General features: G+C 43.2%; 2 protein-coding genes across 2 annotated transcripts; both read right to left on the bottom strand.

Moving 5' to 3' along the window:
• Positions 1-1,381: 1,381 nt before the first annotated feature.
• On the bottom strand, positions 1,382-5,754 carry LOC308143263 (toll-like receptor 5; the record flags this gene model as incomplete). The annotated part of the gene is made up of 3 exons (XM_080514002.1): positions 1,382-2,171; positions 3,043-3,131; positions 3,456-5,754. 3 exons carry the CDS (start codon positions 5,752-5,754, stop codon positions 1,947-1,949), a joined length of 2,613 nt encoding a protein of 870 aa, XP_080370128.1. The 3' UTR covers positions 1,382-1,946.
• Positions 5,755-9,110: 3,356 nt separating this feature from the next.
• Positions 9,111-12,974, bottom strand: LOC308143406 (thrombomodulin-like). The gene has a single exon (XM_080514197.1). The coding sequence runs from the start codon at positions 12,764-12,766 to the stop codon at positions 11,084-11,086; it is 1,683 nt and encodes a 560-aa protein (XP_080370323.1). The 5' UTR covers positions 12,767-12,974; the 3' UTR covers positions 9,111-11,083.
• Between the last annotated feature and the right edge of the window lie 1,926 nt (positions 12,975-14,900).

The raw sequence follows: 14,900 nt of genomic DNA, 5'->3' as shown, positions 1-14,900 counted from the left end.
CATCAATGCTCGATGCTGTGAACATCATACAGGAAACACGGTGAACATGCGCCACCTAGTGGTTTCATACAGGGAGGGGGGAACAGGGCTGAAAGTTCATGCTCTCGACTAGAGATAATGTTTGAACCATTAAGCCAACAACATGAACCACTTACTTAACTTAAGGTTTTTACTTAATTACTAAAAATTTATGTTATTGGCCCAAAATGCATGCGTTCAATTTTCATCCAACCTGCAACTTTAATTGTATTTAAACCTATAAAACTTTGTTCACACTTTTTCTATTAACTGCTTTTTCATTTGTCGAAATTGTTTTGAAAGATAGTGATGTTATTGCACCTATTTGAACACAATTTAAGTCATTAGTGTGTATTTTTATCCAAATGAGCAGGGTTGCCAGATCTGACATTATCCAGCCCAAACGCAAGGTGAAACCTAAATAAATCAGTAAAAACCCTAACTTACAATATCTTTAGAAATCTATTTCAATGATCACATGTGTGATATCAATCACATTAGAAGGTCATCGAGCATTTAATTAATCATTCAACCAAAAAAACAGCTTTGAATTCTAAATGAACTTCATAATCCTGCCGGGAAAATTGTTCTGACATGAGCAAGAGTTTTCAAAAGTAGCAATGACATTGAAAATGTTGTCTCAAACTTCAATACAACTAAATAAATGAGGAAAATCTTAAGCAAGCTCCACACAAAGACCTCAAATTAATATTAAATATAAATGTCGAGCACCAATCATCCTATTGGAACAAGGGTAGAACTTACCGGCATGAAATGTTGGTTGTTTGTTATCCATCTTAATTTTACAGCTTTCAGTGTTTCACACTCAAGGTGGCCTTCAGTTTCCTTTATGCTGGTGCAGTTATTTAAATTGAGTCACCAAGACATTTATCTGACACAAGATTAAGATATTTACACACAGGTAGTCCAGTTTAATTCACATCCATGTCTTCATGTTGAATATGTGTGCTCAGTACATTGATTGCATTTGCTTTGAATAATCAGTCACTTCAGGCTCACATATATGGACTGAAATATTCACGTTGGACTGGCAGCTGTTTGGATGAGGAACGTCTCCATACCGACTCTCCTAACAGGAGACGGCTTCAGTCCTAAACCCAGGTAAGACTGCTCTCTACTTCAGAAGGGGCCAACAATTTAATTATGTGATTTAATTTTTCTTTTGTTTTTGTGTCCATTGCATGGATCCGTCTGTGTGTCCACTCTCATCTCAGTCCAATCCTGGTGAAGCTCCTTCAACTCAATTCAAACAAAGTCAGCAGACTGCTGCTCCTCACCGTTATTTTGAAAAACACAAAGACATTAACATTTTCTAGTTAAGTACGGTATTTATCAGTAATAATATAATTATTGCAACCATTTAATCACATGCTCAGTTGACATTATGTAGCTCTATGACCAACAGATTAAAAAGATTCATCATTTACTCCAACCTAACATGATGTTTTTCTCCTCTTTGTAAAGACAAACCTTTTGAGCTGCGACACTTTTGCTCAGGCTTTATTGATATAAACACATTTTCCCTTGTTGGTCCGAGATGGACTGCTGCCGTTTGAAAGTGAAACTTTTTGAAACAGCGTCACAGTCAAGGCTCTTAAAACAGCTTTAGTTCACATATTCTGTTTTAAAGGACGTCATCTTCAGTGTCCTTTTCCTGATGTTTGTGCGCAAACACACATTAGATCATCTCTGAGCCCTTTAGGAGAACGGTGATACATAAATAACAAAAGAATTGACGATTCCCAACTATTTACTAATCGTCTCTATCTGGTGACGTCTCTTCGCCACAGCTGAACCTCCACACATGTAATCAAACTCAGTCTTTGTCTGAGGGCAGATGTGTTCTGCTCTTTTTGAAATCCAGTCCTCTTTGTCACATATAATCTACTGTGACATTAAGCATTAGTTCAAGTGTTCATGTTCTGCAGCTGGACCCCGTCCTCGGCGCCGGGCTCCGCGGGTTCGGGCCGCTTCTCGGCAAACTTTTTCACCTCGGTGTCTTTGAGCATCTGCGAGACGAGACTCTCGTAAAACCAGTCCAGGTCCTGAGGGTCGTCGGGGAAGGTCAGGTACTCCCTCCGCTGGACAAAAGCCCTGATGGCGTTGCACTTCATCAGCTGGTAGTGAGCCACCTGCAAAGCATCATGGGAGGTCAGTTGTGAGATCAGCTTTATACTCAATAGTATGTAAGGATATCCCGACCGGACTTTGTCTATAAGGGTAAAACATGCGTTAATATCTCATTGAAAAACTTCTAATGATGCTTTTATTGTTTATAGAATCCAGTGAACAGCTGATTATTTTAATGTAAAATACCTTAGGACCTTAGCACAGCTCCTGACACATCATTTTAAGGGTAGTACATGTATGGCATATGTGCTCACACAAACATGCAATGTGTATTTAACAGCATCATGATTGAAAAATCCAAGTTAATATTGTAAAAAAAAAAAAAAAAAAAAAAAAACATTTCCAGTGAGGAAATATTGTATTCAGAATGCTAAAATGGATGAAAATGGCAAAAATGGCCAACCACAATGTGTGAAGGAAACATTTCAAATCACTCAAATGACTACAAATGGCAGAACTGGGAAAGAACTGCTTGCAGAAACCCAAAAATAAGTAAAACTGATAAAAAACAACAAACATCCCCCAAAACCTGTAAAACTATTTACATTTCTAAAACAGCTTAAACCACAAAGAATATTAAGACAAATGTGTAGATTGGTTAAAAAAGTTAAAATCTAATTTTTTTGCCATTCTGCATTGTACTAAATCAAACTCCACTGCAACACAAGCCATAATGTTTCTAGAAGCTTTACAAGCAAATTAGCTATATTATCATTATTTTTGAAGGTGAAACATATTTTGCAGCTCAAAATACATTATATTTAGTAGAAAGTTGCAAAAAAAGTATCTTTAGGTCATAAAGGCTGCAAATAAACAAATCATCTGTACAAAAAAAAAGTAACAAGAAAAGTGAATCGGTGTCTTCATACCAACCTTCCCCACCACCACCATCACCAGGACGTTGGTGAGCTCCTCCAGCATCCGGCCCTGCGCCAAAGTGAATCCCTCCAGGCACCAGCCGTCTACCAGGAGATACAGACTTTTCAGTTTTACTGTTGTACTTTAGCAACTAAACAGGAAGTTGGGGGATGGGGGGATCCAACGCTGCGAGTCGAGCCAGGTTTTAATGCATCTGCAGATGGTGGATGTTTAGCTGCTGTTTAGAGACTTTAAGATAAACTGAGAAAAGTATTTGATAAATATCTTGTCCTACAAGTCAGATGTTTACGAGAGGAAGGGACTTTTGTCATGGCCACGTAAATTGCTTTCGCCAATTCAAGATTTTGAGGCGAACGTTTTCATTTTCCTCTAGTTTTCATCTTCTCATTGAAACGCTCAAGCCGTACCTTTGAGGAACCGCGTTGAGACGACGCACAGAGTCTTCCTGCTGCTCCAGATGGCGTCTCTGATGTTTGACAGGTGATCCTCACCTGGCAGGAAGTCCCTGGCCTCGAAGCAACAGCGGAAGAGGTTGTCCTCCGCAAACTGCTTGTCCAGTTTCTTCAGCAGGGCGGCCTCCACCCACTTGTAGTCGTTGTTGCTGAAGCAGAGGAAGGCGTCGTACTGCGTCTCGCTGGCGGGCGGCGGCGGTCTCGGGCCCTCGATCACCCTGTTGACGATGGTTTTGTAGAGGATGAAGATGTGGCCGCGGAGGCGGGTGTAAACGACACCAGCGAGGACTGCGCCCACGTTGACGAGGGCGGAGAAGACGAAGAGGGCGAACTTTAGACCCTGGACGAACGGCTCGTCGTCGTCGTCGTCGCACGGCTCAACGCTGGCGGAGTAACTGAGCAGGGGAAGGTCACGTAGTCCGTCTGGAAACTCACACCTGTGCTCTGCAAGCGGGCTCAGGAAGGTCACGTTTGTCGCGTTCATCCACTTGAGGAAGCCCTCCAGCTTGCAGTCGCAGTGGAACCGGTTCGCCGACAGGTCGACAAGAGTCAGGGACAGAAAGGCCTCCGGATCGGGGGAGGCCAGGAAGTTGTTTGAGAGGTCGAGTATCTGCAGGCTGAGCGGGAAGACGCCGGTCGGCAGGTAGGTCAGGGCATTGGACGAGAGGTCGATCTCGTGGATCGAGCCCAGGCCGCGAAAAATCCCCCGCGGGAGAGCCGAGAGAGAATTGAAGCTTATGTTGAGACCGAGCAGATTGTGGAAATTGTCAAACAAGTCGAGGCAAGTCCCTCGTTCCCAAACGACCTGCAGGGAGCTGTCGTGGAGATCCAGCACCAGCACGCTGTTATTCCCAGGGATCGCGACACCCCGATTCAAGGTGCACCACTTGATGTCGTTGCCTCCGAAGAATAAATGCTTGAGATGCTTGAATTGAGCCACGATGACATAAACATCTTCCAAGTTTGTTAATTTATTGTTTGAAACATCTACATGAATGCTGTTTGAGCCCAAATGAGCAATAGAGTAGATTGACTCCAAATTATTGCTTCCCAAGAGGAGATATTCTAAGTTTGGTAAAGACTCCGGAAAGCCGAGGACTTTCAGGGAGTTTCCCGTCATGTATAAAGTACGTAGTTTGTTCAGACCACTGAATGAGGAGTGTCCCAGAACACCGATGTGATTGTAGGACAAGTCTAAAATCCTCAGCTCTGTTAGGTTGGTGAAAGTGTGAGAATGGATTTCTCCCACAAGGTTGAAGGAGAGGTTGAGCATTCGTAAATGGCCCTGAAGACCATCGAAGGCATTCTTGTTAATTTGGTTTATGTGGTTTTGGGAAATGTCAATGATAACAACATCTTTCAGATGACTGAAGACGGCTTTCTGTAAAGCGAATATCTTGCTTTGGGACAGAACCAAAACGCTCAGCGCGCTCCTCCGGAGGCCTTCGAAGGTGCTTTCATGAGGGTCGACGAAGTTGTCGTGCGAAAACCCTTTGCCAAACAGTCCGCAATAAATCAGCCGAGTTATGGACGTTCCCTCAATTGCTTTAAAAAATAATCTCATTTTGGTTTCGTTCAACCCATTATTTGATAAATCGAGAGTATCAAAAGCGATTCCTTTGAACGGGTTCCCACAACTTCCCAGGTCCGCGGCTAAGAAGAATTTGTTGTACTGCAGGTTTAAATGTGTAAAATATTTCCCTCTGAAGCCGACGAGGTCGTCTTCACACAATGTTTGGATTTGATTATTTTCGAGATTCAGCTGCGTGAACTTTGTGAGTCTTGAGAAGAACAGGCCCGGCTTGAGTCTGACGACTCCGTTGGTTTTGAGGTCGAGCGTCTCCAAGGACAACAGTGGCTCCAGGTATCTTCCGGACAAAATGGATTCATTCAGGCTGCTGTGCTGCAAATACAAGTGTTTCAGATTGTAGAGTCCAGAGAACGCCCTCGGCTCCAGGTGAAGGCCAGTGTTCCAGCCCAGAAACAGCCGAACCAGCTTCCTCTGTCGGAGGAAGGCGTTGTTCTTGATGGTGAGCTTCCCCTCCTGATGTTCAAGGTTCAACTCCTCCAGGTCTCTGAAGTCTCTGAACGCGCTGCTGTTGATCTCGCGGATGGAGTTCACACCCAGGACGAGATTGGTGATGTTGGGAGGCAAAGCAGGCACCCAGCGCAGCTGCCGCTTGCTGCATGACGCCTTGAGTCCTTGCGCATTGCATGATGGGACGCATGTGGGTACCTGGAAATGATCAATCATTTCAGGAAAATTGACTGTTCTATCTTTACTACCAAGGAAACGTGATAAGAATCAAATCAGTCTTGACCATCTACAATGTGGATTTCAGGCCAAAACAAGAGCGTCTAACGCAATGTGCAGGACGACCCTGAACCCCAATGAAGGACATTTTTGGACGTGATGCGCTGTTTTCTACGAAACCTTTATGAACAACCTGATGTTTCGTAGTTAAAAAAAAAAAATCAAAGTCATTCTGAAAAATTCTACAGTAACGTTTGTAAAATCCTGTCATGGATGTTTTGACTTCAAAAAGTCACAAAGGCGTCAAAACAAGGGAGTTTTCAAACACCCAAATACGAGGGTCTGTTACCTGCATGCTGCTTTTTGCTTCAGCTGATAAATATTCAGCGTCTAAAGTTCCCTCTTGGTGAGTCAACCATCGATTTAATCCAAATAAAGAAACTTCTCAGAATGAAAATAAGCAGTTTCTTGCGACTTGGACACACTCACTTATTTTCAGTAGCGACGATGCCAGATTACACGGATGGTTGTTGTGTGTAGAAACTAAAAAGTTATGTCGAAACTTCTTAAAAAAAAAACAACAACCTAGAAACAGTGAGATGAAAAGACTGAAACTAAAGGAAACGCCCAGAAAGTAAAAAATAACAGCTAAAAGAATAATCAACATATGTAAAAACTATAACTAAATAGCCAACCATCTATGTTTTAATTATGCAACTTGATAAATACACACGAAGGTGCAGTTTTTGTGCAAAACTATATGCATCTTTATAAGATGTGTTTTAAAATATCAAAAGTCGATCATGTTTTGTGACTCTGGACAAATTTTACTCTGCGTGACACCCAACAGTCCAAATGTTTACTTTACAAAGGAATAGTAAGATACAACACATACCTGTAAATATAAAACGACTCCGGCCAGCTGGAGGAAGAGCGTCCACATGCTGCACTCGCCCCGACAACACACCCGGAGACAACGTTTAAATAAAATCAGCGGCTCGTGAGCGAGAGGGCCTTTAATAAGAGAGGGAGACGGTCAGTGTTTGCTCTGGCAGGTTCAGGGTTCACTGGGGCGCCACTGCTCAACAATCAATCCAGCTTTCACGATAACGCCGCATCTCAATAACAAGACGTGTTTTCCTTGAGCGAAATCCTGGAGCGTGAGTAATAATGTAGATAAGACAGGGGGCACTCATAAAGAGACTCAAATAAAGTCAAAGTAATAGGTTTTGTGTACTCTTTGTATACTGTCATAAATAATATAATATTATAATAATTTATAACAAAGGTCAAATCTATGGCATATGCATGAATATGTAACATTTGTAATGTAAGTGTTCTGCATAAATAAAAAGACATTCAAAATACTTAGAAAAAAAAAACTTTTGAAAAGTTGTGTATCTAATCCGTCAATCTTTTTGGATAGTGAATGAAAAGAAAAAGAACTGAGGTCTATTGTTTACGCAGCTTTTTTCTCTGTTTGGTTTTAATTTAATAATTAAATAAATCAGAAAAATGAATGCAACTAAAATACCTTTTGGATGAAAAACATACTTGAGACCTTGAAGCTTTTTACTTCTTTGATAGAATCCAATACTGAAAAATTGAAAACAGTGATGACGTTGAAATGGCATTGTTAGAGAAAGGTGTTAGAGGTATTATATTTCACATTATAGCCTCTGACATGACTATGTTCAGCTGTAGCTTTTATGGGACCCTTACTAAGCTGTATTAGCATCAGTTGTTACACATAGGAGGATAAGAACGTATGCCAACATTCAGGTAAAAGGACCTAAATAACACAACAATATTTAACTTTGAAAAATGAAAATGAAAAGGTAACAATGTAAGTATTGATACAAAAGTAAGTATCCATGGTATTGTAAGTATAAACATTTTGGAATCAATTTATTACTGCATTGTATTATCTTCTGTTATTTTGGTTGGGTAGTTTTTGTTCTGCATGTTTATTTAATTTAAAAGGGAGTTTTTCCTTCCCGTCGTCTCTTATTCTTGTTCATGTGGATCTTTCTCCGTAAAAGTGCCTGGAAATGACTGTGTTATATTCGGCACTGTAGAAATAAAACAGAATTGAATTAGATGGAAATTATCTCATTTTTAAATTCCAACAGGATACTTTATACAAAAATGTTGTACAAAAACCTTAAAATATATTGTTGGATAATGGGGTAAAAGTATTTCTTATTATTGCCTCTGATATTACTTCTTATTGTTGTTGTTATTGTCAATATGATGATTATTATTGTTGTTATGATTATTCATATTACTATTTCTCATTGTAGTACAAGCATTATTGTTTTATAGTCCTTTATTTGTTTATAAAAATAAAGAAAAAAGTCTGAAATAATAGATATATCATACCACAATGTAAATATCATGATAATCGATCCAACATCAGAAATATGGACGTTTTGGTATCAAACCACACACCAATGTTTGATTTGAATGAATGTGAACTTTTGTGAGTTTAGAGGTTAAAACATGTATTTACTTGTGAAACATTGTTGGAGGTGTGTGTACTTTGTGTGTGTACGTGCACTTTGAGGAAAGAAGAAATATTTAATAGTCACACTGGTCCTCTGACTTTTCAGCTTCTCGCGCGCGGGTTTATAACTTTCGCTGGAAATGTCGATTAGAAACGATCAAAGACGGTTGATTAAAACAAGAAAACATCAGGAATCTCCGCAGTTGCTTGTTTTCTGTGAGGAATAACGTTAAAAGGAGGAGAAACTCTCACCTGTTCGGTCCAAACGGTAAGAAAGCCGGAGTCCAGACGGTCGGTCCGTCCGGTTCGGTCTCGGTTCGGTTGGTGATTCGGTCTTTTCTCCTCGGATCTTTTTTTCTCTACACATAAACGTGACTTCCGAGGATTCTACTGAACACTGGGGTTTATTTTCAGACAGAACACAGGATGTCGCAATTTCCCAGATGGCTCAATGTTTTCTTCCGCTTTCAGCTCTTCACTTTCTTCCCTAATAATGGAAATCTCGAGCTCGAATCAATGAAATGACCTGAGTCTTTCTGGTCCCAGGTGTTTTCTCAGATTGTTGTTAAAATGAATTATCAAATATAATGTTAAATATATCCAACAGGTATATCTCAATAAATCATTTAAAAGTTGATTAATTTCAGTGATTCAATTCCAAAAGGGAAACTAGATTTCATTAGTTGTAAACCATAATCAAAGATACATGAACTGCATCACTGTGGGGAAATGTAATGTTTCCCATTTGGAATTGAATCACTTAAATAAATAAATATTCAGATGCATGCTTTTCTTGAATTTTACACAAACTGAAATCATGGGCCAAATTCAATCAGGATGCAAGGTTTTATTCATGAAATTCAGTCATCAGCAGCTTCACACTGCACAAAAGATATGGAAATAATATTTTTACAGAATAATAACTATTGGAATGCGATGAATATTTAGAAAGAAGTTGTAGACAATTGTAAGAATTGCAATAAAAGAGTTTGTGTTTCCAGTATTTACACTGGATTTTAGCTGTTCTACAGTTTAATTACAGAGGATATTTCATGATCCCGACCTTCTCTTTCAGCCCTCGGTGAAAACACACAACCGCAGCATGTCACGCAGTTGACAGATCATGATCAACGACACAAACTCAAATCATTTCAAATATTTGAGCTGCTTCACTCCTGAATGACACACTGTGAATCTCCACTTCCCCCCAGCGGTTCTCTGAGTCTTCTGCTGATCCATCAGCTTTACTGGGTGCCCCACCAGTGGCTGTGACTCATGGAGTGTCGTTGATGTGAGAAGAAGTGTCTGTTTAGATGTCATCACATCCTGTACAACGTTTTTTTTCTTCCTAATTGTATATTAAGTAGTGATTTAAGCTTTGTAATATATATCTGCCAATAACGTAGTTGTTTTAACCATTTTAAATGTCATCACTCAATAATGTCATGGTTTGCTTATCGAGTCATAAGATGGCTGTGGCTCGCTGGGCAGGGCGAGTTACAGCATCAGAGGTTAAGCTCAACACGTTGCAGTTGTCAACACTGGTGTGAAAGTGTGAACGTGACTACCAGTGAAATCGTGATATGAAATTAGGTCACAAAACGTAGTCAAAATGTTTGAGTTGGATGTTTTCAGCTACAGTTTTGGCATTTTGCCCTCACATCCAGTTCATATTTAAGGCCTTTGCAGTACATCGCAAGCACGTTTTGACTGAACAATGTCCTCTTAGTGGAAACAGATCAGTTAAAACGGCCATTCTGACAATCAAGATAATGGTTAATCCTGAGTAAGAATTCTAGAGAGCAGGAAGATTGTATTTTTGTAGATTTGTAGCATTTGTTTGTGGAGAAAAACATCTTTACTCACACAATAACACTTTTTATTTTTTTTTACACAAGGCATGAAAACACAACAGCTGATTGTCACGGCTGAATCAATATTTCCTGAATTTGTTAAACACTGGTGGATTTAAAATGCATACAAACGGACCCAGAAGAGCCTTTCTGTACAAACGCCCACACTACCATAACAATAGCTGGTTTGGGGGGTAATTTTGCCAATTTCAAGGTAAAATTATTATAGTTAAGGTCTATTTGTTGCCAAAGTGAGACAATTCTGACCAAAATAGTTGTAAGGGTAAAGATATATAGATGTGTGATGGCACAGACTGAATATTCTCCTGATTTTGACCAACTTCAATATTTCACCGATTGTAAGTCAATAGAAAACATTGTTTTAATTTGCAAATTTTGACCAAAACAAATATTATATTGTCTATAAATGCACTTATATGCTTTCCTGAGCTTTAAGAGCTCTGGTCACACAGCAGACGACAATGTATGAACAAGGGAGAACTTAAAGTTAGTAAAACTAGAAAATATCTGGTGGAATAGTGGTCAAGTAAATTAAGACGACTTTGTGACGTCTGGTTTCCTGAAGCCATTTGTGGAGCATGTAAAACACGCTTTTCTCCAGACGGTGGCGCAGTCAGTTCGAGTATCGAGCGGGAAGCTTTGGAGGAGAAAAAAACCCAGCAAGATGGATTTTTTTTTGGTCAAAACATAATTTATTATGCATCCAAGCTTAAAGCATTCTAAAAAATAAAAAGGAGGAGTCCTCTGCCAGTCTCTTTGCAGGGCTGCTGTGGTGTGTGAGCAGCTTCTATCCTCTGGAAATCATTAAAAAAAAAAAAAGAGTCATATTTGTAGGATATTTGTGGCTCCTTGAGCTTGTTTTGCTTTTTGAATCCTGCGTTTTCCCAAAAGGACTCAAATCAGTCACAGTGCGTCTATACATTCACATGTCTGCTTTCTTTCTTTCTTTCTAACTGTGACTGGCCACATGCTCTAAGCCGTGCGCCTCTCCATCAGCGGCTTTCAGCGCCCCCGCGCCCCCGCCCTTCCCTCTGCGGTTCAACAGGTGATAAACCACAAACACCACCAGCACCACGAACACCGCGGTGCACACTATGATGCCCACCAGCCCCCCCGGGCTCACCCCGGACGGCCTCTTGGTCGGGCTCACCCCGGACGGGCTCTTGGTCGGACCCGGGTGCGGGGCGACAAACCGGGTCGTGGGCACGTTTGGATCCGTGGTCATGCCGGACCCCTCCGGCCCCCCGTCCGCGTCCTCGTCGTCGCTCCGCGCGCACTTGTACCCGTCAACCAGCGTGTACCCCGCAGAGCACCCGCACACATGGCTCCCGTACGTGTTGACGCAGTGCTGCTCGCAGTAGGAGAAGGCGCACTCGTCTATGTCGACGCAGAACACGTCGTCGCCCCGCTCCTCGGCGATGTATCCGACGGGGCAGTAACACTGGAACCTGTCGTTGGGGTCGCACTCCGCGCGGCATTCCTCCTCCCCGCAGTGCAGCTCGCACTTGTCGGGGGACGCGGGGTTCACCCGGTACCCGGCGAAACACTCGCACTTGTAGCTCCCGGGCGAGTTGATGCAGTTGTGCTCGCACGGGGCGTGCGCGCACTCGTCCGCGTCCACGCACAGCTCCCCGCTCTGCTGGTATCCCACCTGGCACACGCACTGGAAGCCGCCCACCGTGTTGACGCACATGAAGTTCTCCCCGGGACACTGCCGCTCGTCCCTGCAGTCGTTGAAGTCCAGACACGACCTGCCGTCCTCCGCCAACTGGAAGCCGTGGTCGCACGTGCACGCGTACTTGCCCTCCTCCTCCTCGTAGCAGACCTGCGCGCAGCGCAGCGCCAGGCACGGGTCGTCGGTCACCCGCTCGCAGGTGACCTTGTTCTCCGGGTGGACGGTTTGCCCCGGCGGGCAGTAACACGAGGGCAGGTTGTTGGGGTCCGCCGCGCACTTGTACTCGCAGCCGCCCTCGTTGAACTCGCAGCTCCAGGGCGCCTGCAGCCACTGCTCCGAGAAGCACACGTACTCGGTCTCCGATGGCATCCGTGTGGCGGTGCTGCCGGGCGGCAGGGACAGCAGGTCCTCTCCCCCGAACCCCAGCGGGGTCGTGTAGGTGACAGACTCCCCCGGCAGGAGAGCCAGACCCGCGCACTGCTCGCGGAAGGTGTGCTCGCACAGAAAGCCGGCCGCCTGCTGCGCGCATGGCTCCTGCGTCCACTTGAAGTCGCTCTGCTGGGAAACAGAGACGCAGCGCGGCGCCGAGCAGCTGCTGTCAAAACCCGGCAGCCAGTTGGAGAAGTCGCTCTCGGTGTCCTTGGTGACCCACTGGAAGCCCCGCAGCGCGTCGGGGGAGTCGGGGCAGCCGGCGAGGAGATGCAGACCGATCCAGAAGTTCTCCGTGAAGTTTCCCAGCAGGATAAAGAGAATGTCGTGCGACACGGAGGAGCGCACCGTCATCAGGTGGCCCCCCTGCTCGCTGCATCCATCCTGCGCCGCCCTGAAGCTGCTCGTCTGGCGGAACACCGTGAAGCATTGGCTCTCGATGCAGTATCCGCTACTCGGCGCTATCCCGCAGGCTCTGGCCACCAGGAAGACCCAGAGAAACACAACCGGCCCTGAAACATCCTTCATGTTGGAGCCTCTGCGGTGTCCGTCTAGGGTCTTGCGCGCCCCTGCACCGCGTGGCCTTGTTTGTTTGAGAACTTGTTTTGGTCGTATTTATAACCCCCCAACTCCATATTAGTGCCCCGGCGGAGGAAGGAAGTCGCTCTTCTGCTGCCTGTTGCTGCTTCTTCTTCTCGCGGTGCCTCCACACTCCTCATAACGGAGGAGCACATCCCCACTCGACGCACGAACTTTACGCGCTGACGCAGCGAGTGTTACGTGTTGCGCGCACGCAAGGGGGCTTTTTCACCCAACTGCCCACTCCTCTTTTTTTTTTTTTCCAAACAGTGGCCCCTCCCAAGTCCTGTTTCAACTCAGTTCGAGCAAGTCGGACCAGAGTTAGCGCCACGTTTCTGTTGAAGTGATGCCAAAATATGAACAATTTAAAAAGTTTTGAACATTTTGGGGAACAAAATGTATTTATATCCCACTGTAGGAGAAATCAACACCGTGAAAGCATTGCTTTTTTTCTATTGAATGCTTACATGTAAAGAAAAATCGAATATACTGTATATAACATAAATGTTTGTAATTGCCAGATACTTCCAGTACAATCCAGAACAGAATCCAGAATACAAGAACAATCAGTTGCATTAATGACCCATTGAGTAAGCAGCGTCCCTAAAACCAGTAAATTAGAATAACTTTCAGTCAATTTGTTTGAGATAGTGGCTGTGTTTATAGGATTTCTTGAATTTCATGGAAATGTACTTTTAGTTCATCATGAACTAAGAGGCTGCGCTTGTGAACAATCACGCCTGGTTCAGTCAAACTTGCAGTAGCACCACATTATGCTCAGTACTCTCACCTCGGAGGTCAAAGGTTAAAATACCAGCCAGTTCTTTTTCTTTGGAGTTTGCGTGTTCCCCCTCATGTGTGCTTGGGTTTCCTTCCACGGTCCAAAAACATGCATGTGAGGTTCATTACGGACCCTAAATTTCCCAGAGATTTGAACATGAGTGTGTAGTTGACCTGTGATGGCATCGCCACCCGTCCAGGGTGAATCCTGCCCTTGCTCATTGTGAGCTGGAATTAGCTCCAGCAACCCACGACCTGCATCAAATCTGTAGTATTTTCACATTCAATTCACGAGAGGCTGTGTAAGACTTTGGTAATGTCACTCTGGTCCTCTAGATGTCAGCAGTGAGTCACTTTTCCTCAGAGTTTTCGCCAGAAACTTCTCATAACCTTCGAGCAGATTTGAATCGATTGAACGGTTCTTTCAGAGAAGCGTTTGCAACCAAGTCGCAGATGCGAGCCCTTCTGTTTGTTTTTGGCTCTATTTCACCAACTGAGACGCGATACACTCACGATAAGAGGGATCATAACAGGGGACACATGCTGCTAGTTTAATATCTTGATATGATTTACACTTTCATTTGTTATTGTTTGCAGCAGTGAAGCTTTGTTTTATCTGACGAAGCTCAAAGTCAAAGAGCTGAGCTGTTTTTAATCAAAGCAGCTGGAGCGGGAATGTATCTAGATATTCTCCGAGCCCTAATTCCCCAATATATGTACGTGTATTTGTGTCTATGTGGAAAGTTTTTTTTATGATTACGGTCCGATCTTTACCATAGAATTCTTCTGAGTGCTTATAAAATTATTATAATATAACTTACCTTCAAGCAAAAACGTTAATCTAATAATGAGCCGACCTTTGGAGGAAGTGATATTCAAGATCTGACTCATTTCAAAGTTGAAAAAATCTCATATTTCTTCATATGTCCTGGCTCTGCTGCTGCTTTGCACTTAAGAAAACATTTTAAGTGACTCGCACCACCATCATGTGGTGTAATGTGGTATTACAAGATTGATCGTGGACACGTTAGCTTGTTATTAATTATACTGGATTGGCTTTTTTCAAGTTGGTTGAGTAAACATGCGTGTCTGATCATTTTAGAAGAAAACAAAGTGCTTTGTATAAATGCTTAAAGACCCAGAGTTGTGTTTCAGACCTCCATTAACGAGTAGTGACCTCCACATTCCTGCTGTGCAGCCTCTGATATATGAAAAGGGAGAGAAGGAGTTAATATAAAGAAAGGAGTGAACTTTTCCCTCACTGCTGACTAATCTCCCCAGTCTCTACTGCTCGAAGCAGAGC

This window comes from Blennius ocellaris (assembly GCF_963422515.1).
Source record: "Blennius ocellaris genome assembly, chromosome: 18".
NCBI lineage: Eukaryota > Metazoa > Chordata > Actinopteri > Blenniiformes > Blenniidae > Blennius > Blennius ocellaris.
Note: the sequence above shows the minus strand (reverse complement) of the source record. Positions and strands in the feature narration are given on the sequence as shown.